Source organism: Cynoglossus semilaevis, chromosome 14 (assembly GCF_000523025.1).
Source record: "Cynoglossus semilaevis isolate Cse_v1.0 chromosome 14, Cse_v1.0, whole genome shotgun sequence".
NCBI lineage: Eukaryota > Metazoa > Chordata > Actinopteri > Pleuronectiformes > Cynoglossidae > Cynoglossus > Cynoglossus semilaevis.
The window spans coordinates 26375853-26403672 of record NC_024320.1 but is presented as its reverse complement, the minus strand read 5'-3'; the positions used below and the strand labels follow the sequence as shown (position 1 = coordinate 26403672).

At 41.5% G+C, this 27820-nt stretch overlaps 3 protein-coding genes and 2 long non-coding RNA genes across 6 annotated transcripts in view; 3 read left to right on the top strand and 2 right to left on the bottom strand.

Moving 5' to 3' along the window:
- Positions 1-2236: 2236 nt before the first annotated feature.
- LOC103390297 (heat shock protein 30-like) lies at positions 2237-4545 on the bottom strand. The gene has a single exon (XM_008326107.3). It carries the CDS (start codon positions 4437-4439, stop codon positions 3843-3845), a length of 597 nt encoding a protein of 198 aa, XP_008324329.1. The 5' UTR covers positions 4440-4545; the 3' UTR covers positions 2237-3842.
- A 632-nt stretch (positions 4546-5177) lies between these two features.
- LOC103390298 (N-acetyllactosaminide beta-1,3-N-acetylglucosaminyltransferase 2) lies at positions 5178-8970 on the bottom strand. The gene is made up of 2 exons (XM_008326108.3): positions 7522-8970; positions 5178-6996 (listed from the first exon to the last, which is right to left on the bottom strand). The coding sequence occupies exon 2, from the start codon at positions 6965-6967 to the stop codon at positions 5651-5653; it is 1317 nt and encodes a 438-aa protein (XP_008324330.1). The 5' UTR covers positions 6968-6996; positions 7522-8970; the 3' UTR covers positions 5178-5650.
- A 213-nt stretch (positions 8971-9183) lies between these two features.
- smad2 (SMAD family member 2) lies at positions 9184-21543 on the top strand. Of its 2 annotated transcripts, none has more exons than XM_025062316.1 (11): positions 9184-9349; positions 12015-12491; positions 15596-15685; positions 15889-16082; positions 16178-16312; positions 16598-16660; positions 16775-16828; positions 16924-17136; positions 17264-17401; positions 17958-18102; positions 18695-21543. In XM_025062316.1, the coding sequence occupies exons 2-11, from the start codon at positions 12235-12237 to the stop codon at positions 18816-18818; spliced, it is 1413 nt and encodes a 470-aa protein (XP_024918084.1). In that variant the 5' UTR covers positions 9184-9349; positions 12015-12234; the 3' UTR covers positions 18819-21543. The 2 variants fall into 2 exon arrangements, with proteins under 2 accessions (XP_024918084.1, XP_008324331.1); XM_008326109.3 differs by having other exon boundaries at positions 9186-9349; positions 16598-16672.
- Positions 21544-22028: 485 nt separating this feature from the next.
- LOC112488044 (uncharacterized) lies at positions 22029-23222 on the top strand. The gene is made up of 2 exons (XR_003051724.1): positions 22029-22217; positions 22260-23222. It is a non-coding gene; the product is annotated as an uncharacterized LOC112488044 (long non-coding RNA).
- Positions 23223-23869: 647 nt separating this feature from the next.
- Positions 23870-27820, top strand: part of LOC103390300 (uncharacterized) — an 8230-nt gene continuing 4279 nt past the window's right edge. Inside the window, exon 1 of the long non-coding RNA XR_522676.3 lies at positions 23870-23985. This is a non-coding gene — a long non-coding RNA (uncharacterized LOC103390300). The remainder of the gene's footprint in view (positions 23986-27820) is intronic.

Genomic DNA, 27820 nt, shown 5'->3' with positions numbered 1-27820 from the left:
CCTTGTGAGAATGTGGAGGGAAGAACTTGCAGGAGCAACTAACAAGCAACCGTGGACATCAATCTTGGAAGCATGCTTTTTTGGAAGCATCGACAGGACCTGGAGGCATGGCTTTGTTTTATTCATGGTTATGTTTACAAATGGATGCCAAAACTGGTGGATTTGCACTTTTGGGCATACGGGAGGAAACGTTACTTGACAAATCCAAAAGGACTTTCTTGTATTTTGAAGTGCTGTTTATGTCAGGATTTGGAGGAAAAAATGTCTTCAACTATCTGACTGTGCACAGAATTAATGAAGAGGTTCTACATTTTGTCTGAGGAAGCCCAACATTCTTGTCTTTTGAGAGATGCAGTAATGGAGGGAGGAAACAACTAACAAACAACAATGGACTTGAGTAAAAGACCAATCTTGAAGTTGTTTTTGGGCCTTAATAGGACATTAGCTGATGTTGGACATATTCAGCTGGATGGAGAAAGTCCACAATGTTTCTGGCTCAGGAATTCCAGCATCCCTGTTCTTTTGAGAACTAATCAAGAGTGAATACATGGTTGGAGAAATGTTGGACCAGGATAACAAACGATAACAAAGGATGCAAACATTGGTGGAGTGAATACATGGTTGGAGAAATGTTGGACCTGGGTAAAATGAGGAATCTTATTTTTTAATGTGCAGTGACAGGACTTGGCTTTGTTCTATTTGTGGTTACGATAACAAAGGATGCAAACATTGGTGGTAATACTGCAGAGGACACAAATGGCAGGAGCAACCCAGAATCAACGGTACAAGAGGCTGAAAGGAGCAATCTTGAAGTTGTTTTTTGGACACCACTAGGACTGGAGGACACTACCTTATTTTGGAAATTATGGACTTCATGAAGAGAGCTAATACTGTTTGTGGCTGAGGAATTCCAGCATCTTTGCTTTCCTTGCAAAGGTAATGTTGAGGATATAAATGGCAGAGAGTGACTGAAGCAACTGTGGAGTGTGTGAAAAGGAGCAAACTTCTATGGGCATTGACCGGACTGAAGGCGTGGCTTTGTTAATATCCAAGGCTAAATAAACAACTCCCCCTTACCTGAATGCACCAAGAAGACTCAACCACAAACCTTCTGGGATTTCATTTGGGGGACACTCTCTTGGAAGTGTAGAAGAACGGATACAACTTAGTTGAACTAAATCCTCTGAGGATGTGAGGTATTCATTTTCAAACTTTACCAGGTACATAAACAATGTTACTTTGCTTCTGTTTCAGTGACTGTTAATGACTGTTCTGTTAAGGAACCCATGGACTGGAGCTCACCAGAGTGCAGTAAGAGATGAACAGCTGAAGTGAGGACAACAGTAGCCCGACTGATCCGACTATCTACAGTGATGACTGGCCATCATCAGGTTTGTCTGATTTGTTGTTTCTTCTGGTTGTGAAATTAATAATTTTATAATTTTTCTTCCACACTTGTTACATTATTTCTATGCATCCTTTGCTAAAGTTTGAGAGCTTATGAACCGTGGCTGAACAAATTATTTTCCATTGGCCAAGCTAAACCAAATCTTTCGTAACACTGAAAATGTTAGGTAATGACTCTAAAATGCTAACTCATGCTTAGTCAGTGGTGCCTTTTCTTCTAGAAAACTCTGGCTGTGTTAAAGATGTTGATGTTCAAGCCTGTGGACTGGAGCTCACCAAACATGCGGAATGTGGATGGTGGAGATGAGGACAACAGAGGCTCCAGTGACCCCAATCTTCTACGATGATGTCGCTGCTACAGGATGTCTTCAGCTTTAGGCTTTTTGTTTTCTTTTTCCTAAAGGACTTGGACAAATCCTGTCCTTGTGACAGGATGTCTTCAGGTTCAGCCTTTTTTCAGATATTCAACTCTGTTGTTTTCATATTATGGCTTTTGTTAAGATGTTGGTCCCTAGGTAATTTAATCCATATTTTGACTGATTTTCTTTTTTTTTTTTTTGATTCTATTTTTTTTTTATCCATTGCATAATTGTTTTCTTTTATTAGAAGTTGGAGCCTATAGACCACAACTGCAGCCAAGATGCACAAAACAATTCTAAAAAATCAACTAGGCATTAAGTTGATGAATCAGTTTTCGGTTGAACCAACACAAACTCTATTTAAAGATGATTGGTTTCACTCTGACGTGGTTAGTTCCTTCTAAAGGTTCTAGGTAAATATTTAAATGTTGCGTGATACAATGGGAGGCCTCCCGTCCAGGGAATTTGTAACCAAATACCCTTGGCAATACATTGATACGTAGAGGCAGGGACATTTTAACAGTTTAGGAAGTAGGGTAAAGATTTAGGTGCGCGTTAATGCTCTTTAGAGGGAAGCAAACCAGGAAGAGTGACAACCAAACACTTTTGATTGTGGTGTTAAAACAACAATCATCATTGTCTTAAAATACATTCCAACCACAAATGTGTACAATGCAACTGTGTGTGGGCTCAATTCAGAGTTGTTGTGTTAAAAGTAAAGGTCTGAACATTGTGAATGCCATGCATGTAGCCTGTTTGCTACATGCATGGCAGTGTGTAGTGTATGTTTACTCCTGTTTTCTTTGCCGAGGCAGACGGCAACACTGAGCCTGGATCTGCTGGAGATTTCTTCCTGAAAAAGGGAGTTTTTTCTCCCCACTGTCGCTAAAATGCTTGCTCAGTGTGATTTATTGTTTTTTATTTTATTATTTTTTATATCCTTTTCTACTTTGTATTGATGTATAATGTCTAAAGATTTCATCCACCATTCCATGCTGTGGTGGATCAGGATTATCTTAGCTGGTTCACATGACAGAAGGTTAAACTGAGTCGACTCAAGGTGAGGTTTTTCACCTTCACCTTCTTTTGTCATGGAATAATTCAGCCCTGGATTCTGTGTTGTGTACTCTGGGTACAGTTTACAAAACCAGATAAGGATCCATCTTGTTTTGTGACACTGCTTACCCATGGTATGCTATAATTTGGTAAAGTCAGTTGAGACTGACTGAGGAGTTAAGCTGTCTTACATGTAAGTGTAACATTTGCCAAACTAACGATAGTTATGCTAATTTGAATGGAGCCTGCACAAAGATGAGATGATAACTATGGAAAATACAACTGTTTTATTCTTGTGCAACAACGGATGAAGAAAAAAAAAACTTTTGCAACTTTGTGTGATTCCCAAAATAAACTGTTAACTTTGATTTTGCATCATGAGTTTTTATTTTCCTTTTAAGTATTTTGTTTTTGAAACACAACATTGTTGTACGATGGTCAGGCAAGTAGACCAATGACGGATATTAATATTAGTCTTTTTAGAGCACTGTTCTGACTACGATGGGATATTTCTCTGTTCGTCCAGACTGGTTTTAGAGTCTGTTTAAACTGTGTGTTAAATACTTTTATTAACATGAATTTAAGGTAATACAACAATGAAGTAAACATACTTTTTGCTCACCAGCTTAATAATAAGGCTTGTACTCAGAGCTGTGCAAAATGTCCCACAAGTAGTAAAAAAAATTAACTGGAGGAACAAAAGTGCTACCTGCTGTTGATTGACTTAAACAATACTAACAAGTACTAGTATTACTAAAAGCCTAGATGTTTTTGGTTTAGTTATATAAAGGTGAACTTAAAATTCAGGCACAGAATGGCTTTGTTAGAAGCTTCCACAAAGAAAAGAGAGCAATATGGCACGTGAACAATATCAAAAATATATGTGAATTTACAGCAGAGAAAAAACATGAATATGTTATTATGATCAGATTTTTAACAGTGTGAGAAAATAAATGTACGACTGGAACAACAAGACTGATGAGTCCAGATGTTCACTGTGGTCCAGGACTGATGTCTGAGTTACTGCTGCTGTGACTCTGCTGTGTGTGAAGACACACTCTGCTCCCCTTTCTCCTCCGTGCTCCTCCTGATAGTCAGCTCTCTCTCTGCCTCCTCACATGGAGCTCTGGCTGCCTGGATGTGGAGTTTCCCGTCTGGAGCCAGGCAGCAGGTGACGTCTTCAGGGTTCAGTCCTTCAGGCAGATCAAACTCCTGTCTGAACTCCTGCAGGCTGTAAGAGTAGGAGCCTTTCCCGTCCTCCTGCTTCTTCTCCGTCTTCCCGCTGACCCTCAGCTTCCTGCCCACCTGCCTGACAGTCAGCTCCGCTGGAGAAAAGCCTCGTGTGTCCAGGACCAGGCCAACGTTGTCTCCGTCTTTCTGCAGCTGGTAGGAAGGTGTCTCCAGGGCCTGACAGCTCTGGACAGACGTCTTCTTCTTCTTGTCCTCCAGGTCCTGCTGTTGAAGTTTGTCCATCAGCTCCAGACTGCTGCACAGCTCCTGAAGGTTCCTGTGCAGGAGATGCTGCTGGTAGAGCAGAGGTCTGACCTGTGGCCCCACGGTCCAGTGGAAGTCCATGAGTGGACTGAGCTGAGAGTGGAGTCCATGAGAGCACAGCATGTTCAGAGTGTGTTTAGAGCTGAGTCTTCTTGTTGTCAGAGGAAACACTCTTCAAGTGTCTGTTCACTTCTGTCTCTGTCTTGGTTTGTGTCTCAGCTGTGGGACCGTCTCAGCTTTTATATTCTACCAGGAGGAGGAGCAGAGGCTTCAGGAACCTTCGAGTAATTACCACAACCGGCCACTGGGGGGAGCCTAGTTTACACACACCCGCCATCGCTGGAACTTTCCCGTTCTTTCATGAGGCTTCCTGAATTGGCAGCATCTCACCTCAAGGTGTCACTAGTGTGCAAGTTGTTGAGACGGATGTAAAGTATTCGTCCAGGGAGAAAACGTCATGACAATAAATAATTATTGTCTATGTTTGACAACTGAAAACATTAATTAGAGCCTGATAACGTTTGTAGTAAGACGACCTTGTTATTTTAAACAGATTAAAATGATTATACCTACATTTAACAGAAAAATAATAATTTACTGAGTCTTCTGATGGAAACACTCGATAACTTCATGTCGAACTTATAAATAATAATAAAGCACCTCCACCAAATTTGTTTGACCAGCCACATGCAAAGTAGTGAGTGCTTTATTAATGTCTGCAGACAGACACATGCTGGACATTGTTGGTGTGTGAATGTTTACTGTTTATGGAGTTCAGGCCTCAGTATACAGACAACACTGGACTGTTCTCTCTTGTATCATTGTATACAGCTATAGAGTCAGTGGATGTTGATTCAACCTTTTATTACTTCATTTATTCACTTTAAATAGCAGGTATTTTCATCGACAACAGCAAAATAACAATTGTTCAAGATCAACACTAATAAATATCATTATAATTGTTGAACAAAAGGTCGTCACGTACAGTTGATTTCACTGAGCAGAGAGGATTAGAAACAACCTAGAACTGCAGACACTGACGAAACAAGAACGGATTTTATTTACTTACAATCAAACACAGAAGCTGTGGCTAAGGTTTAAGGTTAATATGTCTTCAAAGGGCAGCAACACAAAGGGTAAAGGCTGGTTTCATAAGTTAAAGTACCCTGTGAGGTAGATGAGCCAGGTTGTTGTATCTGTGGTGTATAATATAGGTACGGTGTGTGGTACAGTCATACGGCGCCACCTGCTCCTAAAACGATATGTTGATTTTTCCATGGAGTGTGGTTCTTCCCTTTCATAGTCAGTTCCATTTGGCAGGCAAATGAGCAGAGTCAGCATTGACCAGGGAGGTTCTGGAGCTGCTTCCACAGGGTCAGCATCTCCTTAGGAGTCCGTCTGTGGACCAGGAAAACAGATCTGTAAGCACATGGATTTCCCCTGTCTGGTACTGGCAAATCAAATGTCAGAAATCCCGGGTGGTGGCTCGGAGAAAGCCCCAGTCTGTGGAGGCACATGCCCAGATACACGTCGTCAATTGGGAAAAGGCGAACCTTCTTGGACACCTCTTTGAGTCGTAACGCGAGTGAGCCAGAATAGACCACGCCTCCTCCACCTGCGTACGGTGGGTAAACGCCTTTAAAGAAACTTTCTGGGATGTAGTATTTGGTGGATGGTTCACGGTTCGGCATGGCATTTCTGATCACATCTCCCACAATGAAAGTCAGGCCACTGTCGTTTCTGTAGGCTGCCCACCGGGTGTACTCCTCCCAGTTTGCGTGCAGGTAGTTCAAAAGGACCTCTGTGTGGACGAAGACATCGTCATCGCCCTTAAAGACAAATATGGCCGTGGAGCAGTACTGCTCAAACCACTGCCAAAACAGCAGGTCCTTCAACGTCAGGTTGAAGAAAGTGTCATTAAAATCCCACTGCAGGATATCCCCAAATTTCTGGTTCTCAAGATCCAGTAGGTTTTTCAGGTCCGGGTGAGGACCTGTGCTGGAGTCCTGTCTTCCAAGTAGAAACACAGTCCGCACTAGTCTTGATTTCCCCGTCACCAGACCACTGCGTCCCCACGTTTCTCGAATGGCTTGTCTGTTTTCAAAGTTTCCCACTTGTGATTTGATTGCCATGAGGAGTAAGGGAGTGTCCAGAGCAAAATCACTGCTGTTCCTCCTACACACACCAGGCTGATTAATGAGGAGGGGATACTCCCTGCAGTGCATTGACTGGATGAATGTTCTCATTTGTTCTGGCAGACTGTTGAAATCACTCAAACCAGGGACTGAACACTTGTGTGACGTGCAATCAGAGAAGCACTCTTCCTCAGTGTCTGTCACAGTCCTCCTGACCCCGGTGGTGTTTCCTCGCAGCACAGGGTTGTGTTGACGATCCCAAACGTGCTGCAACTGGTTCCACAGCGCACTGTCCTCCAGACGAAGGTTCCAGAAAGGGCTGAGCGGGTGAGAGGCCAGAGTGGAGGAGTTGGGAGAGGTCCCTGGGGCGACATAATGATTAACTATCTTTGGAGGAGTGTAGGAGATGGTGACAAATATGGACACCATGATATAAATCAAAAGGTGGCCGGTCATCATGCAGGGCAGCAGGCACATGCACAGCAGTCTCCCGTTGCATTTGCAGCATCTGCCCATTGCCAGCAGTGGACAAATCAGACACACACCTACATAATGAAAAACAAAAATCAGAAATTATTTTTTTTAAGGTAAACAATCCCTAACCTCCAAACATTCTTGCCGGATTAACGCAACAGCAGTAACGGTTTATTTGATTTCAAACATTGCCGTCAACCCTCTGGAGGTTCTGTCTCCCTGGTGATGGTCCAGCGAGGGTTATTATCTGTTCTTGGCTACAGATTCACAGCAGCATCTCTTGTCTACCTGCTGCTAGGCACACAGCCCCTGTAGACACAGGCTGTAACATTTTACTCTGGAATAAAGCAATAAACTACCTGTTTATTTAACTACATGAGTTGAGTAACTGTTGGCAAATTAGGGTTTAGTGGTTAACGATTTCTTTACTCCCTTTACTTTCTGTTTAATATACTGTGAGTCATTTGACAGCAGCACATAGACTTGAATGGGAATTATGACTAGCACATGTTCTGATGATGTTCTGGTGATGTTCTAGTCCCTTCTATAGGTCTCTGAGAGGACAAAAAAGGAGAACAAAGATCAACAGTACTCACATGTAAGTGAAGTCCTCTCATTGAGTGAGTATGAAGCAGAAGACACACTGACTCGTGCTGCCTCTCTCTGACTGTGTCTGTAAATCCAGCTTGCTTGTAGGCTGACAGTAAGCCGGCAGGTCTGCGGAGCATCATTTAGGCTCGCAGCGATGACTGTGAAGAAGGAGCAGCATCATTCAAGTCCTCCACAGATGGAGTCCCAGTGACACTGGCAGCCGAGCAACAGGTCCCAGGTGAGCAGTCTGTAAACACCGTGCAGACAGACTCCTCCCCCAGACCCTGTGTTGTCGTGGAGGAAATCACACTCTAAAAACTGAAGAACCCAAGTTGATGAACGCATGAGAAGTAGCTTCAATAAAACAGTGTTTTCTTAGAGAGAAAGAGGGAGAGAGAGAGAGAGAGAGAGACTAAGGAGAGTTCAGCTCTGAGGTTTTGCTTTGCATGAGGGTGGTGCATGTGCAATTCATCCTATTTGCATGAAGTGGTGAAATGACATACGACCGGCCAGTGACGGCTGGCGGCAGGTGTGCAATTGTTGCCTTACGATGACAAGAGGTGATGAATGGACCTTCATTCAACAAATCCAACAGTGTCTCTCCTTCCAGCATTAATATCCTTTTCTTTATTTCTTCTTCCGTTTCCCATCGTTCACTTCCCTTGGCCTTCTGGACTCGGCAGGAGATCATTGGGTTTGGTCTGAAAACTGTAATTTGTTTATGATAAATATTTTGTCTTTGTTCATCTGTGCGACAGTGACAGGCAGAAAGAATTAAATAAAAGTAAGTATAAATAATGAAGTTAGGGAATACTAAGTGTGGAAGTGGTGATTTAAGATACATACTTTGGACTAATGGAGCATATGGCTCGTGTACCTCCAAATGCATATCTATTTATCTGGGAATGTGAAGTGATACATAATATATAAATGCTATTATTAATGTGAAGTGTAAAGTAAATGCCACCTAAAAAAATGGGTAGGAACGACAGAAAAAAAGCCTCTACTTCTTCCTGATGTTCTGAAGACAGATATGTCCCTTTGCTTTTATTTATTTATTATTTTGTTCGTTTGAACGAGACATTCCTTAACTGCGATACTGCCACTATGTGGTGAGGTGTTTTCTCAAAGTACATCTCATACATAGTTGAAATGCGTGATATATTTATATTCAGTATAACAAATATAACCATGTGAAACCATGAAACATAACGTGTTCTCCTCAAATTGCTTTATAAACTACGTCTGCTTTATATTAATATAATTTATTCCGCATTCAGAGCCTATTTATTTAAGAAATATTTTATTAAAAAAATAAACCTTTTGCAAATAATGTACGCGCGTTAATATTGTGAGATGTGTATTTATATATTGGGCTAAAATCCCTTCGACGAGTTTCTCTGCTCATTCTATTGTTTTCCATTTGCTGGAGACGTCGTTACACAACTGTGAAAGGACAATCAAGGTAGCCACTGACAAACATCACCGACATACCGCCGTACACAAGGACTCGAGACTGACAGGAATCACAGCCAATAAAAAAACTGCCTGGCAACAGGTTATGGGCGGCCCCATGACGTCAACCAATAGAAACGTAGAATAATAAAAAGGGCGGCACCATTAGAGTGTCACTTTGCCGCTCGGTGTTTTGCTGCTGTTCAAGTTCGGTTGAGCTTTGAATGAGGGGGCCATCATCATCATCTTCGTCGTCCCCGGCTCCTCGGATGTGGAAAATACAGTTTAAAGTCTCTGTGCGCGCATTGATAATGAACCAGCAGGCGTTTGTCACAGGCACACGAGTGACCCGTCAGTGTCCCTTCACCTCTCGGTGTGGTGAGTGTGGTTTTATCGGCGAAAAGCCTTTTAATTTGCTAGCGAGGAAACATGCAACAGAGCTGTTTATTTGTCTGTGATAAAGTAGCAAGGCTTGCTAGCGGATTTTTGGAGGCTAAGGGGAGGAGGGAGAGTCATTTTCAGACAAAAGAAACTCGAATATTTTTTACCGTATCTAAATATTTAAGTTACTGTCAGCCAGCAGTGAGACCATGTGTCTTTTTGTGGCACGTCAAAGACCACATTGATGGACTGTTTTAAGTCTAAATCGCCCTTAGTAGCGTTAGCTTATTCTTCAGAACCGTGTGTTTGTTATTATGTTGTATGGCTTCGGTGGAAGAAGTAACCCAAACAGACAGTTTATCACCGAACAAAGACAAAAAGAACACGGTGTTTCAGACAAAACAGGGCTGATTGTTTATCACACAAGGCCCTGATAGCCGTGGTCAGCCCTTTGGGGAAGACATATGCATTGTGGCCGTATCAGCAGCACGTTTTGTGCTTTTTTTGTTTCTCTCTGTTCACTCTGACGGCGTCCACTCAAGAGGAGATTTTGGGATTTTTGCTTTCAGAAATCCTTCAGATACAATGATGATGTGTTTTTCGTACGTATATCATTCTTAAGCTAAATGAACAAACAAAGGAATTGAATTAAGAAACAAGAGTTTAAAGAATGTGTAGTTTGAATTAGACATGGCTGCAGTTAACGCGTGTTTGTAATGGTTTAATCGGACACTGTTTGTCCTTTGGTCCATGAAAATGTAGTTACATCTTTGAAAGAGTCAGTCTTTGTCATTGATGAGCTCCTGCCGCCTTCTGTTGTGTTGTTATTTACAAACCAAATGTATATTTAGTTGAAAACGTTAGCGGACATGGAGATTATGAAAATTCACGCTGTTTAAATCTGTCCACCGTCACCACAGGGCAGTGAGTTGACACACACACACACACACACACACACACACTTGCATTGCGTGATGGCATGGATGCGATCATTGACCAAGAATTGAAAATTAAAGTGACATGTTTTAAGGGAACCAATCAACAACTGCTAACCTTTCTAGAACCGATGACTTAGTTGTGTTTGCTTTAACTGCGATAACACTGAGATGTTAAACCTGTATTAACTATATTCAGTTTATGGGCTGAAAATGTTAGTAACTTCACTGAGTTTACTGAAAGTGTTAATATTTTTGTTGAAAAATATATTTTTCGTATTGACCCTGAGAGTGTTTTAATTTCAATTTTATGTCAAAGATGTAGTAAATTACAAATATTTCATTGCGTACGAAAAATAATTAAGTTGACACATAAAACTGCAAAATCCTTCCACAATTCTTAGTCAATGTTGGCCCTGGTAAATGGCGTTAAATAGTGTAATAAGTGTCAAAGTTAACAAGTAGTTTTTTTTAGAGGAAAGCAAAACAAAAAAAGACCTTGCTAAGAGATTACAGAGTTTTGGCTAAAAAAAGGCTAAAAAAGCAAACAAGTTTAAACCCTGCTTAAAAATGAAAATATAATGTTTTTTAAGGTCTCAAAAAAACAAAAACCCCATCTTAAAATATTTAGATATATGCCCATATTTCAGAAATGAAAAAAGATCAGATATAGCTAAATAGATAGATCGAACATTTCCATCTAAGAAATATAAATAAACTAAAGGTTGACAAAAGATTTACCAATCGAAACTTGGTATAAAAATATACAGCTACGGTTCACTGAAACATTATCAAACATTTTCTTTGTCTCGTATCTCAGATATATCTCAAAAGAGTGAAGCTCAGCAGTTTTTTCCCAAATGATTAAAAACCTGTAATTTCCAACTGTGAGTCTTTCAAACATCTCAACATAAAGTGAGAGATTTAGAGTGGCGTAGGTCTATTGTTCACTTAGACTAAACTTTCCTTGGCTGTAGTTTTCACATGTGCTCACACACATGGTGAAGAAAAATACACATTTGACTCAGTTGAATTTTTTTTTCCACCTGGTTCCATCAGCTCTGGGGAAATAACCTGGTTCATTGATCTGGATTTTAGGTCAGTCCACCAACACTGTTCCACAGTTACCATCACTGACGAGCACCGTCTTATGGCAAGAAATGACGCCAGTGCAAACACAGACAATTAAACCTGGGAGTTAACTTGTGTTTGTCAGTGGAACTATGTTTTTGTGTCTTTATGTTTAACTTTCTTCAGATGTGTCGACCCGTCTCTCTTTTTAAGGCCAGGTTGTTTGTTTTGTTGGAGCTTAAGTCAGAGTTTATCTCCGTGTACCTCCCCTTTGACCTGTGACCTAAGCATCTCGTAGATAAAGTGAATGCTGATGGACACGTCAATCAGTAGTTAAGATCCCACACATTTAGACCGAGTGTTATCCTTGAGCTGCTGCCTTTTAATTATGGTAGTCACACAGCAAAACTATTTTAGAGGTCTTTAAAAATGTGCAAGAAAGTCACTTAATATAATTGCAGTTTACTAACTAACAAGTACAAGTAATCAAAAAAAAATTAAAAAACTAAAGTACAACTAAGACATGTCTGACCTTTAACAAAAAGCAGCTAAAAATATACAAAGTGGGTGAAAATATCTAACTGAATGAAGGGTAAACAATCATGCTGTTCTTCTCCTTCTTCTTACAGCTGTGTTTGTTTCCCTCTGTGTCTCAGGTATCTCTGGATGTTCTTCACCTCGCTCCAGTTCTGAGCCTTTTCTCTGAGACTGTCCATGATTTATGTCTGAAAACAGTTTAGACAATAGGCATTTATAGGAACAAACACTCACATAACCTTTGTTTTTCTTGTTGGACTTCAGTCAAAAACACCAGTGTTACCTCCCAACGCAACACTTAGATCACACACACACACACACAACTACACAAAGACCACAATGTCGTCCATCCTTCCCTTCACTCCCCCGGTGGTGAAGCGCCTCCTGGGATGGAAGAAGACCCCGACGGGTACTGGAGGAGCAGGAGGAGGTATAGGAGGAGTGGGGGAGCAGAACGGAGGTGGTCAGGAGGAGAAGTGGTGTGAAAAGGCAGTGAAGAGCCTGGTGAAGAAGCTGAAGAAGACGGGGCAGCTGGATGAGCTGGAGAAGGCCATCAGTACACAGAACAGCAACACCAAGTGTGTCACTATACCCAGGTGAGTTTACACAGGTGCACTCAGCCACTTAGTTTGTCTTTTTGCTTTGGAACTTCTTCTTGTTTTGTTCAGGAAACGCTCTGTAGTTTGATAATCATCCATTAATTATCTGGGTTTTTGGTCGTTAAAATTAGAGGCTGAGTCAACCTCTCAGAACACTTTGGTCTTTGTTCACACTCACACATCCGCTACTTCTTCGCACTGGTGTACCACAATATCTTCAATGAAGAGTTGGGATGTGTCAACACGCCTGAAAGTAGGCTAAGGGCTGACATGCGTCCGCTGGTTTGCTAAAGAAAAGTCTGTATTGTGCAAAAAATTGGGTCCACTTCCTTTTTCTGCCGTGCCACAGATTACCAAGGCAGTAGAAGTGAAACCTGATTGGAGGAAACAGATGTCCTGGATATGATGCCAACAAAACGTGTCTTCTGGCGTTGACGGCGTGTTGCTTTTGTTGTGGTGCTGAGTTCTGATAAGTTGCTGAAGAAGTGTCAGGCAGATTAATTGGTTGCAGCTCCTGCCCTTTGTCTAATAAGATAACTCAGCTTTTACATTACATTTGACAGACTGCAGTCTATTGGACACACAACGCAGTTTTCAGTCTCAACACTGTGGTTGTGACAACAAGTTTTCAGTCTCAACACTGTGGTTGTGGCAGCTTTCAGTCTCAACACTGTGGTTGTGAAGAGATAAAGTGACACAAACAGACTGGTTTGAGCAGATTTTTGTATTACAATTAAAGTACAGGGATTGCTTTCTTTACAACCGTGTCTGATGGGAATCACAGACTACAGGAGTTGTCACACCAACCGAGGACTGCAGCGTTAACCAAGTTAAGCCAAGGTGCACAGTGACTAGTGCATTTTTCAGTTCAATTTTCAGTTCAGTTCTTTGCATTTTAAAATGTTAATTCCATCTGGTTTGAGGTTCCACAGCTGCCTGGTGATTAATCAGATAACGTGGTTATGGTTCTACAGCCCTAAATAACACATTTATATAACAGTTCAGTCATGTCCTTTATACCTCACATGTCCTGTTGTCAGGTTGATAAAACACACACCTGGATAGACAGGATTCCATTAGTGCATCTGTAACAACACAACTGTCCTGACCTAATTGGTTTATGTGTCAGTGACTGGAATCATCATCGTCTGTGAATTTTGTCATGTCACGTGATGACCTGCAGAGTATTTAGTACATGTTGGGTAACGTGCTACATGGCAGGTTTGGAAGAAATGTTGGAGCGGCTCATGAAGCTCAGATAATGTGTCTGAAAAGTGCAGGATAATTTACACTCAACTCCTGCATATGGTCCTCCAGTTGATAAAGAGCACGAGCACAAAAGGAGATGTGAGACAGATGGCCTTCTCCTGGCTTTGAGGAATGTCGGCTGAATATCTTTAGAAGTGCTGCTGATAAGGTGCGCTTGGTTCATGTTAGACATCAGCCTAAACGCTGCAGCGTTCCTTGGTCTTGGAGAAACACTCGTGGGCGTGGATGTATTATTTGCAAGCACTCAGCAGTTTTTGGCAGATCCAATTACAGGCATTTTTGACGCATCACTCACTCCCCGTTATACACACAGAATCGAGGTTGATGAAAATCTGAGATAAATCTGCTCAGCACTCGTTGTTTTCAGCAGTGTTGGGTTGCAGAGGATGTTCGAAGGGTTTCTGGAGAGCTGTCAGGAAGCTGCAGGTGTGAGCTTCAATAGATTTCTGTTCAGATGGTGGTTAAAGATAAGTGAGAGAGGAATAGGGCAGCCAGTGTGAACCTCAATGTTCTCAGAGAAATGTTAAGGTTAAAAACACTGCTCTCATTGGCTCTGCTGTGAAAATAATTAGTTTATTTGACAATGGCATTTTAATTTACAGCTCAGTAAATATCAGAGACCGTGCTCAGAAGGAGAGCAGACAGTGCACTGATTGTATTGTGACCTTTATAAGTAGGAAAGGAAGAAGGCACAACATTAGCTGGTCTGGAGAGACGAACACACTCCCAGCTTTTATCCCTAGAACTCCTTGAGTGGGCTGATAAGCAGCTCTGGTGGAGACGGGCCTGGAACTGACTCCACTCTGGTCAAACTGCTGTCCGTCAGGCTCAGGTGACGGTACAACTGTATCTGTGTCTGTGGTCCACGGTCGGCTGTAGCTGATTGGTCAGAACAAGTGGTGGGAAAGAAGAGAAATAACACTCACTCTGACAGTTGATAACTTTATGCCTTCTTGTTATGATTGAAGAAATCTGGAATAAAACGTAAAGTGAGCGTTTGTTTTAATAACCAGAATTCAACATTATAGTCTGTGGTTGGATGTGTGTGCAGCCACAGAGGCATTGTTAATTGGAAAGGCATTTTGAGAGAGCCTTCCCTGTCGACAACACTGACACAAACGGGTTTTGTTTAAATCTCAGTTTATTGTTATTTATGTTTCTGAAAGATTAAACATCAGGGTCGGGGGTTTCTCTCGTTTCCCATGGTTCTCTGTTTACCTGGTTTTTATCTTAGATACATTTGTATCCACCTTTGTCATGTTGTGTTGTCTCTTCTTTCTTTTTACATTTCCTCGTTGACACACCATTGTTCTAAATGCACATATCGTTGCTGTGACTTCACACTCCTCATGCTTTAGAGATGACACACAAATGGGTTTCAAACAGGTGTGGTTCAGTTGATGTGTGCAGTCAGGCTACTGGACAGTTTCTTTTTGGTTTTCTTTAATGCCTTGCCAAACAATCGTAGGAGCATTTTAGAAATCAGAGTTTATTGAATCCTGGTGTCACCGTACATTTGCTGGTTCAAACCCCCCCCCCCTGACTGCACCACATCACTGTCAGAATGAGGATTAGTTGATTTGTCATTTGATCACCAAACACCCGGTCGTGGCCTCTTATTGAACAGCTGAGTAGAGAGAAGGTGTTTCCACCGACCTTCATGTCAATAAGAGGACATTTGTCAGTTCATTTGACTAATTGTTAATGAAAACATCTCATGTTAACCATCTGTTTGCTTTTTTTTTTTAACCTTTTCACATTCGTCTTGTGCCTGTCTTTTTGTCTGTGCATGTCTGTGTTTGTTGTCGTTGTGTGTGTGTGTGCGTCTGTAGCAATTGCTCAGATCTGTGGGGTCTAGGCTCAGGTCATACGATAGAGCAGTGGGACTCTGCAGGCATGTATGGATACCCTGACCACAGCAGGTGATTACACCCACATCATACACACCACTTCATGACTGTCATTCTTTCTGTTTGTATGGATTCATGATTGTCGTCATTCATTGACATTCTGAGCCGTCAGATTCACTTTTATTGAATTATTCCCCCTTTTCATAAAGAGCGACCGATCGTTTGTGTTAATTAGTGTCTGCGCTCTGAGCCGGCCTCTGCGTCCGTTATTCCAGGTCACTGGACGGACGTCTTCAGGTTTCCCACCGTAAGGGTCTGCCACACGTCATCTACTGCCGTCTGTGGAGATGGCCTGACCTGCACAGCCACCACGAGCTAAGGGCTATCGACGCCTGCCAGTACGCCTTCAACCTGAAGAAGGACGAAGTGTGCGTCAATCCCTACCATTACCAGCGAGTGGAGACACCTGGTAATCATGCACGACTTACTCTGAGTCTGTGGAAACAGGAGGCTGGAAACGTGGATGCACACAGTTTAATCACCTTTCTCTCCCCGTCTGTCAAGTGTTACCGCCAGTGTTGGTGCCACGACATACAGAGATTCTGACCGAGCTTCCACCTCTGGATGACTTTACCAACTCCATCCCTGAAAACACCAACTTCCCTGCTGGAATAGACCCACCAAACAACTATATACCAGGTGGGTACAGGCAGATATATAAAAAAAAAAAATAGTTGATGCTTCTTTGTGTTGACTCGCATTTAGATCCTTGATTTCAGGGGTCATCAGCAGTATTTGTCACTCTGGGGGCTGGACACTCAAATAAAATGAATAAAAAAATGATGTAAAAATCAGTCATAAATGATGGAGAATTACTGATAGTTTTATTTTTAAGTGGGGACCACACAATCTTTTCTTTTTGAGATCCAGCTGCGGTCACCAACTGATAATGACCGGTTCATTTGGTTCTGTTTGTGTGTACAGAGACACCTCCACCTGGCTACATCAGTGAGGATGGAGAGACCAGCGATCAACAGATGAATCAAAGTATGGAATCAGGTAGACGAGAGTTGTGGTTCAGCCAAGACATTAACCATAAAGAATCCTGATGTTCCACTTCACTGACGTTTGTTAATCTGACGGTCCTTTATTTAATGACAGGCTCGCCGGCAGAAATGTCTCCAAGTACTCTGTCACCAGTCAGTCACAGCCTGGGTAAGAAATACTGTGTACACACATATAACACATGGAGGTCTTAGTCGTAGATGTAGCGGTGTTTTCACTTTGTTGACTTTTTTTTTAAACGGCAGATCTTCAGCCCGTCACCTACAGTGAACCAGCTTTCTGGTGCTCCATAGCCTACTACGAGCTGAACCAGAGGGTGGGTGAGACGTTCCACGCCTCGCAGCCGTCTCTGACCGTGGACGGTTTCACTGACCCCTCCAATTCTGAACGCTTTTGCCTCGGGCTTCTCAGCAACGTTAACAGGAACGCAACTGTTGAAATGACAAGGAGACATATAGGTGAGAAGCTCGCTGAGATAAGAAGTTGTCTTTTTGTTCAATATTTGACACTTATTGTTGTTGATGGTGGTTAAAGTCTGTCAAGGGAATGCACTTCCCTTTTACTGACCTTTTCTCTCACCTGCAGGTCGCGGTGTGAGGTTGTACTACATCGGAGGGGAGGTGTTTGCCGAGTGCCTCAGCGACAGTGCCATTTTTGTCCAGAGTCCTAACTGCAACCAGCGATACGGCTGGCATCCTGCCACGGTCTGCAAGATACCACCAGGTCTGTGCTGAGGTTCAGTCCATACGGCTGCTGTGACCAGAGTAGTCCTGACCGAGGAGTGGATTTGGAGGACAAGAATGTCTCAGCCTCGCTCACCCACGCAGGCTGACTCATTTGTACCCGTGTAACTTTAAATATTTCAGCTTTTGCCAAAGCTGCAGTGACTGGAGGACAGAATTGTGCAGAAAGGAAACAAAATAATCTGGTGAACATTTAGACTTCTGACTTTTCAGGGTCTGTAGTCAGAGAGAGAAAAACGTCTCCTCAGAACCAGTCACTTCTGACAATATCAAAGGTCAAAGCTCCAGTGACCTCCATATCCTTCATTATTTTAAGAATGTCAGAGGGGAATTCCATTACATCTGGCAACAACCTTCACTCAAGATCAGCTGATTAGACTTTCTTAAAGGGGGGGGGGGCTGTTGGCTCTTTGTCACTGATCTATTTCTTGATTAGACTTGTTTAAGGGGGGGAGAGGGGGGGTGTTGGCTCTTTGTCACTGATCTATTTCTAAATGAAATGTAATAATTCATGACTAACTTTGTTTTCTTTTCAGGGTGCAATCTTAAGATTTTCAACAACCAAGAGTTCGCTGCACTGCTGGCCCAGTCGGTCAATCAGGGGTTCGAGGCAGTTTACCAGCTAACTAGGATGTGCACCATCAGGATGAGCTTTGTCAAGGGCTGGGGAGCCGAGTACAGGTGTGTGCAGATAAACACAGTCATTTCACTCACACCTACAATCAAAGCCACTTCGCTCAAAAAAAAAACAAGTTGACTCGACTCAGTTGCTCGATCATTTTCAGGACCAAAAAATGTAGTTTCTTTAGTTTCTTTTCATCGCACATTTGATGAGCAAAAATAACATTCTGGACTGTACGTAGCTGAGCTGACATGGACTGGTCACATCATAGTTTGGACATTCACCAAATCAAGTGTATCATCAGCCCTGAGCACTGACTCACCAGCTTATGTCATGGGCCTGCTGCTTGGTGGACTGCAGAGGGGGGGGGACACGGGGGAGGGGGGAGTGGAAGAAATCTGAAAAGATGAAGTGCTGTAAACATCATTCTACAATTATATTTTTTGTGAGTAACATTAGAGTTGAACAAAAATGTTCAGTTAAACTGAAGTGATGTATGTGTCAGGGTTAGTGTTATCTAGGTCCCAAAATTAAAACACATGTAGTGAAATATATAATTTGAATAAAAAGATATATTTAATTCTGTGTCACAGTCAGAGTTGATAATAAATATTTCTGTAACAATCTGCTCTTGCTTTATTTCTGCCCCAGGCGTCAGACAGTAACCAGCACCCCCTGTTGGATTGAGCTGCACCTCAACGGCCCCCTCCAGTGGTTGGATAAGGTGCTGACCCAGATGGGATCTCCCTCAGTGCGTTGCTCCAGTATGTCATAAACGGAGTCTGTCAGAGCACAGAAGAAAATCAGAGACGTTTTATAACGTGTTGACAGTATGTTGTGACAGACGACTGATGTATGGACATCATTTTTAAAACAACGAAAACAAACAAAAAAAATACAAAAAAAAGGAAAGAAAAGACAAAAAACACAGTGGGACAGTGGACCTGAAGGAGAGCCTGACCTGAGAAATGGAAACAGTGGGATGTTACAGTGATGTCACACTGATTATCTCTGACTCCGTCGGCACAACATTCCAGTTTCATGGACCTCATGCCTAAAAATCCCACTGCAGCATCACAGCGATCCGTGGCTTCATCATCCTGGTTCATGGAGGCTCTGAGGGGATTGAACACATGACCCTCTGGGAACTGTCTAATGACCAGCCCGCCTCTGCCTCAGCACAAACATGGTGACCATTGTTATACCCACTCACTCGAAGGTTGACTGCTGTAATACTGCCACTCCGGGCTCAGCTACAACCAAAGTCCACTTCAAGCCTGGACACCCACTCCTCAGTGACCAAACTCACTGTCCACTTTTTATCTCCACTTTTCTTGCTTCTCTTCCAAAGCTGCTCCATGGTAACCACCGACCTGACGGAGCAGCCTTCAGCTCTTGGAGTGGTGACCGGTGGATGTCTGTAATGAAGCTCTGACACAGCCTGTCATCACAGGCTCACGTGTGCACACAGCTTCACCCACGCCCAGGCTCTCTCTTGAAGACAGCTGAGATGTTTGCCCTCCTCTTGATGAATGTCGGTTGGGCTCTCCTACCCAGAGTGCAGTGGGTCAGACCTAAAAACAAGTGTGACGCTTTGTTTTAGTTCTAATGTGTGATCTGTTTCAAAGAACGCACAAATAACTGGAATCTGGATCTTTCAGGAGTTCTCAGCAGAAGAGCGTTCAGTGTCGTTGTCTTGAATATATTTGAAGGTGAAAACTCAATAATTCACCCAACTTGTTCCACACACTGCAGCTTTGAGCTGTTGCCAATTTCACTACTTTCATTTACAGGCAGGAATCAAATGCGAAACCCCACCTGAGGCTCATTCTAGTGACATCTGACGCCATTTTTGTTTTAAGAGACAAAGACATTATTTCTTGATGTTTTTTTTCACGCCTTCCTATTTTAGGTGATTACCATAAAGAAGCCGGGAAGAGTTGTTAAGTTCAGGGTCGTTACTAACAACTCCTCTCCACCAAGGTCATCCTGATGTCAGATGTCGTTTCTCTGGTTGACTCCACCGGAGAAACTCGTGCAGAAAATGGGTTAAGGTTTGCGTTCGTTGTGACTCGGTGTGTTACGGTCACACAGAAGATTTTGCGCCGCATTTGTTGTCGTTGCCTCCCATCTTTGAGCTCCACTTGTTTTTCAGTCCCAAATTTTCTGCACTAACTTAGTTTCCCTCTTGCATGCACCTGCTCTCTCTCGCTCTCTCTCTCGCTCTCTCTCTCTCTCTCGCTCCTTGTACATTTTTCTCCATTATAGTTGTATCATGATGTAAATGAAGGGGAGTCCAGTAACAGCATTATCAGAATCAGGACTTGGTAAACGCCAAGGAGTCATAAGCTTCACTGTCGCCCCCTGCTGTTTAACAGACAAAATCTTCTCTTAACGTTGCCCAGGTGTTTATGAAACTTCCCTCTAAATGAAATGCTCAGACTGATGCACCCTTTGTCCTTCATTAACATTCTGTTAATGAATAGGAGACGTCCAGCTAGTGTGCTGGACTTTAAAGAAATGTCCCCGTACTTTACTTGCACTGCCCCCAATCATGAACCCCATAATAAAGATGCCTTTTATGTAAAATACAGCCAGATATGCTTTGAATTGTACAGATAGGAATGTCGCGACGCCCACTTAAATTGAAAGAAAATGATCAGATAGTTTTAGGATATTCGCTATTAAATGTTGTCTTACAGATTGTCCAAATTGGCTCAATGAAAGTGTCCGGAGCATTTATTAGATTTTCTTTTTTGAATATGAATATTGTCCTGATTAAAAAGAAACCAGCCGATACCTGTCTGGGTATTTTAGAGTCCAAATCTTTTCAACTCAAAAGTATTTAAGCTTTAACTATTTGTCAAGCTACTTTTACAACACACTTATTTTCTTTACTCCTTTCTTTTAGCTACATTTTTGTATTTTCATGTATTTTTTTATATATATATAAATATATTTAAAATCTTCAAAGCTTTCCTTCTTTTTATTAGAACGCAATATTTTTTAGAAGGCGCCCTGTCTTTGAAGCGATCATAGCTCGGTGACGAAGAATTGAATGTGAAGTATGTAGCATAAGACACGGCATGTGTCAGTCGACCTGGGTGACATCCTCTGAGTGGCTGTTGTTTTAGAATCTGTCACCTGGAAGAACCCCCCCCCAATTACATATTTGTCAACACTTGCAACGTGAGCCAAATTATCATAGTGCTGTCCCAAAGACTTGGTGTTGACAGTATGTACTGCACCGTCATGATGTCCCACAACCCAGGTATCACAAATAAAAGATAACCTTAAGTGTGAAGTAAAATCCAAAACTAGTTGTTAGTAAATCCTGGGGTTTGATCTGAAGGTGACACAGTATTATCCTCCAGCCTGTTCCTAGAAGTGGCTCAGATTGTTCATTGTTTTAAAAGTCTGACTTTGACAATTGTATTTGTTGAATTGTATTTGTTGACTCTGTGATGTGTATTAAAAATGGACCTAGGTTTCCCATCGCAGCAGTTGTTGCAACATGAAGCTCGGGGCAAAGACTGTGCACGCTTGGCAGGAAGTAGGGAAGGAGGAAGTCAGTTTTACTTTGACCTTCAGTTTCAGATCCTCCTCCACTGAACGTGCTGTTAATTTAGTTAGAACATTTAAGTACTACTACGAATACAAAAAAAAAGTCTCCTACACCTTGGGCTCCTGTACCAGGACAGTTTCTGTCTGGTTGGAGCTGTCAATCAACTGCATCATCTCCCGTTATGCTGACCTTTTGTTTTCATTTAAATGGCATTAAAGTCAATTCAGATAATGAACAGTTGAGAACACAAATCAATTGTAGAATCTAATTAACCATATTATTATTATTATTATTGAAACTTTAATTTTAAACAGTAGAATTCCATTCATACCAGAAACTTAAAATTTAAACAGTAGAATTCCATTCATACCAAGTCACGTTGGAAACCAGCTGTTCTTGGTCCCAGGGACCAGACCTGGTCCCAGGTCTTCGATGACTTTTTTTTTTTTAATGCCAGGTCTGTGATTGAACCCCACATCTTTAGTCACTTAATATAAACACTAAATTCCTATGTATTTGGTTTTCATTACATTTTCATTTCCTTGGTTTTCAGCGTACACACACACACACACGCTGTTAACTTCGGGTGGTGTGTTGACATGCACACAGGTTTGGCTGTTAACTTCGAGTGGTGTGTTGACATGCACACAGGTTTGGTGTTGTACTGTAAATGACCGACATCTCCGCCCGACGACGGGTGGTGACATGCATGTAAACACATTTCCATCCAATCTGAATGTGTACGTCTGCTGTGACGGCAAAGGCCAGAGGGAGGTTTATGTGACGAAGGACCAGGACCAGAAATGTTGGTGACCCTGGTACAGGTTGAACTCTGCTTTGTTTTGTCTGAAACTAGAAGAAAAGAAAAAGCAGCCGATTGTTTGTCTCTCTGTGTATCTTCTCAACTCTCTCTCTTTCTGCTGCTTGCTTTTACTTTTTTTTGCCAAACTCAGTTCAAACCTGCTAAACTGAATATGTAGTGTTTCCTCTGACTAGTTGCTAAATCATTGCTAACCCAGTTGTTTGTTCTATGCAGCGATTTCAATTATTTTGACTTCATCTCCCTGTTGGGAAACGTAGACACCTATTTCCTGGTGGCAAGTTGTACTGTTGAACGTAGAACCAGAGATTTGCTCTGAGCCTTCATTTTTAAATCGTATTTTCTTTGTGCGACCCACAACTGCAGCCCTGAACACTTGACCGTCTCTTCTCAAAATTAGGTATTTAGTTTAGGCCGCGGTCGTACGTGGGCTGCATTTCCACAGAGTGATACTTCACATTCCTGTTTTCGGCTCACATGCTGTGTTCTCTTTTTCTTATTGTGATGACAATTGTTTATTCCCATTAAAGCCACATTTTTGATGGGATTTCCAAAGGGGTGTCTTGTTGGACAAAGTTTCTACATTTTGTGGTGTTGTATAGTTTTTACTCCTATTTTGACCATGTTTTAATTTTCTCTTTTTTCTACAGATTATATTACATTAGGCAAGAAGTTGTTAGAATTTTTCTTCAAACACTGATAATGATCTTCATAGGCTTTCCAACTCTTCTTCTTCATATACATACAACATATTCCATTGTACACTAATAAAGCTGTTTTACTTCAGATTGAAATGCTCTTTGTGTTGCTTTTTTGTATGTACCTACTTTAAACAAGCAACATTCACTTACATTTTATATATATATTTATATATTTGTTTTCCTTTTGTCATATTTAAGTTCTTATGTTAAATACAAATATAAATATAACTTAATTTGACTTTATACGTTTTTACTTGTTTTATTCCTTTATGCTAACGTTAGCTCACTCTTAGCAATTGTAAATCTAATTTTAATTATCGAACAAATTTCTTGCTATTTTAGCAATTGTAATGCTTTCCTTGTAAATATGTTATCCTTGAAGTAAACTTAAAGCAGCTTCCTCCACGCTGACTTATCCGATATGTGCTAAAATAATGAGTTTAAATCCTACAGTTAAATAGGAACTACATTCTGTTTATCGGTCCTGCCGGTGATGCTGTGGTTTGAACAGGCGGAGGGATATTACTAAAAAAGAAATAAAATAAAATAAATTAATTCAATAATAAAAGAGGTTGAATAGATAGAGGCTCAACATTGTAGAGCATCATTTTATATTCAAGTTGGTTTCTGGAAAAACAGAATAACACTTTTCATCTTGGAATGTTCGGGAACGTTACTATTTTCACCCAAGTAGCTTGTTAAGTAGAGCGACTGGGCGTGGCCACCCGTTTAATGACGGACACCACACAGGTAAGGGTCGTCGCCATTTTGTGACAGTTAAAAAAACTCTCTATCGAACTCTTACAGTAGCTGCCAAAGTCTGAGGACAAACCCCCGGACCACTACATTAAAAACGGTAACCCCGCAAAACTATTCCTCAACATTTACACATCCAGAAAAAAAGGAAAACTCTTGGAATTAAACTAACTGCCCTTTAGCATCTAGCCTTTAGCATCCGTATCACTTAATAAGGCCGTACTTGTATTCTCCCGGTGTCACGTTTGAGTAATTAAAAAAAAATGCAACCGTGAAATGTGTGTATTCCTAATGTTTTCATGTATTAATTATTAATTTAAACTTAACCGACGTTTAAAAAATACGAAATATTTTATCATTGCCTGTCCAGAATAAAAACTCAAAGCATATATTTTGGGTACTTTTTAAAAAATAAAATTATATAAAATTTCACACACAGGTGTTTCGCATGCGGTTTAAAACTATTTAAAAGAACCACGGTGTTTTTATCACTTTATCAATTAAATATGTTTTATTTAGGCAGTGGGATAATTTAAAACAAATATTAACGTTTAATGTTATAACGTGTAATGCTGTTTAATAGCCAGTAGAGGGCAAAAGAAGCACGCAAATGATCTGCTTGAAGTCCGGCGTTGTGAATGCAGCAAGTTTAAAAATAAAATCTAAAACTTTTAGTTTATCGTGTTTTTAAATTGTAAATACTGAATGGCATTTTAAATAGATTTCTATTCTGCTGATATTCTCTTGTTATGATTTAAGTTGTTATTTTTAGAAAATAATTAAGTTGCATCAAAAATCCAAAAGCTTTCTTTGGAAAATAGGTTTGATATTTTATTTATGATTCTCTTGAAGCACTGTTGTAGCACAAAAATGTTCTCTATTTAAATAATTTAGATCCGTTACTGTCAGTGGTGGAGGAACATTTATCCAGTTGTGTTTGTGCACAGTGCAGTGAGCTACTCAGCACAGAATGGTCCTTACAGTTAAACATCTCAGACATTAAAACACATTTAAAAAACGCTCGCCAGAGAAACTACTTGTGTTAATGTTTTTTTTTAGGCATGCATTTGTTGTTGCATCAGTCTGTAGTACATATTGGGTTTTCACATTTGCATTTGTATTGCATACATATTGCTATTTGTGTACAAAGTGTGTTTTGGCCTGCCAGACCGAGCACTCTTTCTAAGTGTTTCACTTGTGCTCCATTACCAGAGCATCATTAAGTTGTTTTTGTCCAGCCTTGCCCAGCTTCCTTATGGTTTGGCCTTGGAAATCATCTCTTCCCTAGAGTCCTATTACAGCTCAGAGCAGTAAGCATTTCCCAAACAAATTAATACCATATCCTGAGTGTATCTAAACTTTCTGGAAGTGCAACATAGACTGGTAATGGTGGCAGTCATTTTTTATGTCTTGCGGTTGCAGAACGGATTTCAGTTTAGGTTTATGTTTCTGAATGGTTTATAGACACTTGCATGTTAATTCCTGTGACTGTGGCGTCTGCTTTATTGGCCGGTCATTGATCCGACTTGCTGTAACCATTCTGTCTCGTGCAGTGGCTGCAAATGCAAAATGCTTTCCAATAACTATGAGAGTAATTCAGGTTGGTAAATTACAGTCAGCAGCGTGTACATTGCAAAATTGAGCTGAGACGTAGCTGTTAGGATACGGCGTGTTATAGATTTAATATGTGAAGGAAGATGTCTGGACCTAAAGAGTGATGACAGCTGCAAATATCTGAACTGCTAAAGAACTGCTGCTGCACAACAACAATAGTTTTACGGCAAAAATCTAAATGACACATTTCATGACATAATTATAATTTAATCATCGGCTTCGTATGTGAATGGTGGATGTAAAAAGAAAAAAAAAATCCAGTCTGTCACACACAGGGGACTGGACTTTAAAACACATTTACTCCTCCTGTCCTTTCTTTTTGATTCCTGGACATAGGTCCTGACATTTGACCTGAGCGCTGACCCTGGCTGTCATTCATCGTTAATCTGACTTTTGCTTCTGATTATGTTTTTTCTCCGTCTGACGTCCAGGGCTAATGTTCCTGCCTTGGTTTCCTACATTTGACCCCTTTGACCTTTGGAGTCTGACCCTTAGCTGTGTGTGTGTGTGTCCACTCTTTTCTAAGGTGCTCCTCTTTTTGAGACACAGTTGCGAGGATTGTGCTGAGGAGACAGAGGATAAATGCCCTGTCTGTTATTTGGCTTTAGGTCTGAGTGTGTGTGTGTGTGTTTGGAGCCAGAGGAACTTAAGAGGCGTAATCATGTATAAGTTATGTCAACTAATTAAGACCCGTCTCTAACCTATGGCTGACCCCACAGAAATAACAATGCACCATCTAAAAGCTTTTGTACTCCAGTACCTGTGGCCTCTTAGCCGCGGAGGAGTGTTGGATGTCGGGAGTGTGTGAGTGTGTGTGTGTGTGTGTGTTCTAGCTGGATGGTCGTGCAGGGCTACCTTGATCTGGTAACTGGAGCATGAGGAGCAAAGAAACGGGAGAGCACAGAGAAAAGGACAGTGCAGGAGTAGAAAAGAGAAGGGCAGAAGGAAAGAAAGAGAAGAGAAGAGAAGAGAGAGCCAACGAGAGTGTCTCCTCAGTCAAAGAAAGTCAGAGAGAGAGTCACCGGCCTTGTCCATGTAATTAGCCTGGTGTGAGTTTTCCTCTTTGTCCGTGGGTGGTGCTGATGGAGGAGTCTGGAGGTCAGGGAGTCAGGAAAATGATCTGTGCAAATGTGAGAGGAGTGTGAGGAAAAATAATGATCAATCTGTTTGTAAATACAACAGTTTTCTTTGTGTTCCGTATGTGGACTCCGTTCAGTGTATGTGGAACAGAGACGTTGTCAACTGAACACCTAGTTGGACCTGCTAACTTTAATTTAATCAGTTATTCTTCTGCAATTTGTTTTATTTCATTGATGTATGTGTTTATTTAGCTTGGTGTGGGTGATGTCAGTGTGTCTTTTCATTTGCCTTAGACTAATAAGAAAAACAAAATGTTGGTCAATGTTAAGGTGAGCAAAGAGTCTGTAAGACATAAATCTAGTTCTCCATCAGTAACACTCAGTTGGTCAAGTCAAAAACAGCAACAGTGTCATTTGAAGACGGTCTCTTGTCACCGTGTCTGATGGTTAATCATGCTGCAGAGACTCACGGTGAAATTCTGAGGGACCGCTGCTAATGGCTGAGGCCTGAAGGTGTTGCTGTTATGTAACCCACACCAACCCACTTCAGTACCATTCAGTTGAGTCATTGTTCCAAATGGATTATTTAACAGCAGCACAGCTCCAGCTTCAGCAGCTCTCCACGTCAGACAGGTGCTGTTGGTTTAAACTCCTCCAGGTTGACACCACCTGACCACAGATCCATTCAGGAACATGTTTTTATTGGTCACTGGTGAGTTCCACATTTTACCAGAGCAGGACTCAAACAACCACAAGCCGTTAAGATGATCCAGCAGGAAGTGTGTTTGTGGTTGGAGTGACATCACGGCAGCCTGCGTGTGACCTGCACTCATGTTGGGTTTAAAAGGTCACGGGGAAAACCAGAGGGGACCATTAGTGAGAGACTGGACCACATCATGTCTGTCCTTAGAGCCAAACCATCCAGTGGGTGTGGGTATTGACCAGGGGAGTAAGAACGTATTGATACACTGAAATATCACGATACTTCATATTGATTATCCCACATCAGTTATTGATTTGTTTCTCTCCAATTCGTGTGACGGTCAGATTCCTGTTCTTCACTGTTAGATAAAACACCTTTTATCAAACTTCTTCTTTAGGCCACAGTTACTCAGGTGTGACTAATAAAAATATTCTTCAGTTTTTGTTCCAACAGGCACAGAGCCATCAAACAGCATTAGACTTCATAATCTTTAATATCATTAATGAGAGTAAATGTCAAAATATAAGCTGCAAAAAGCT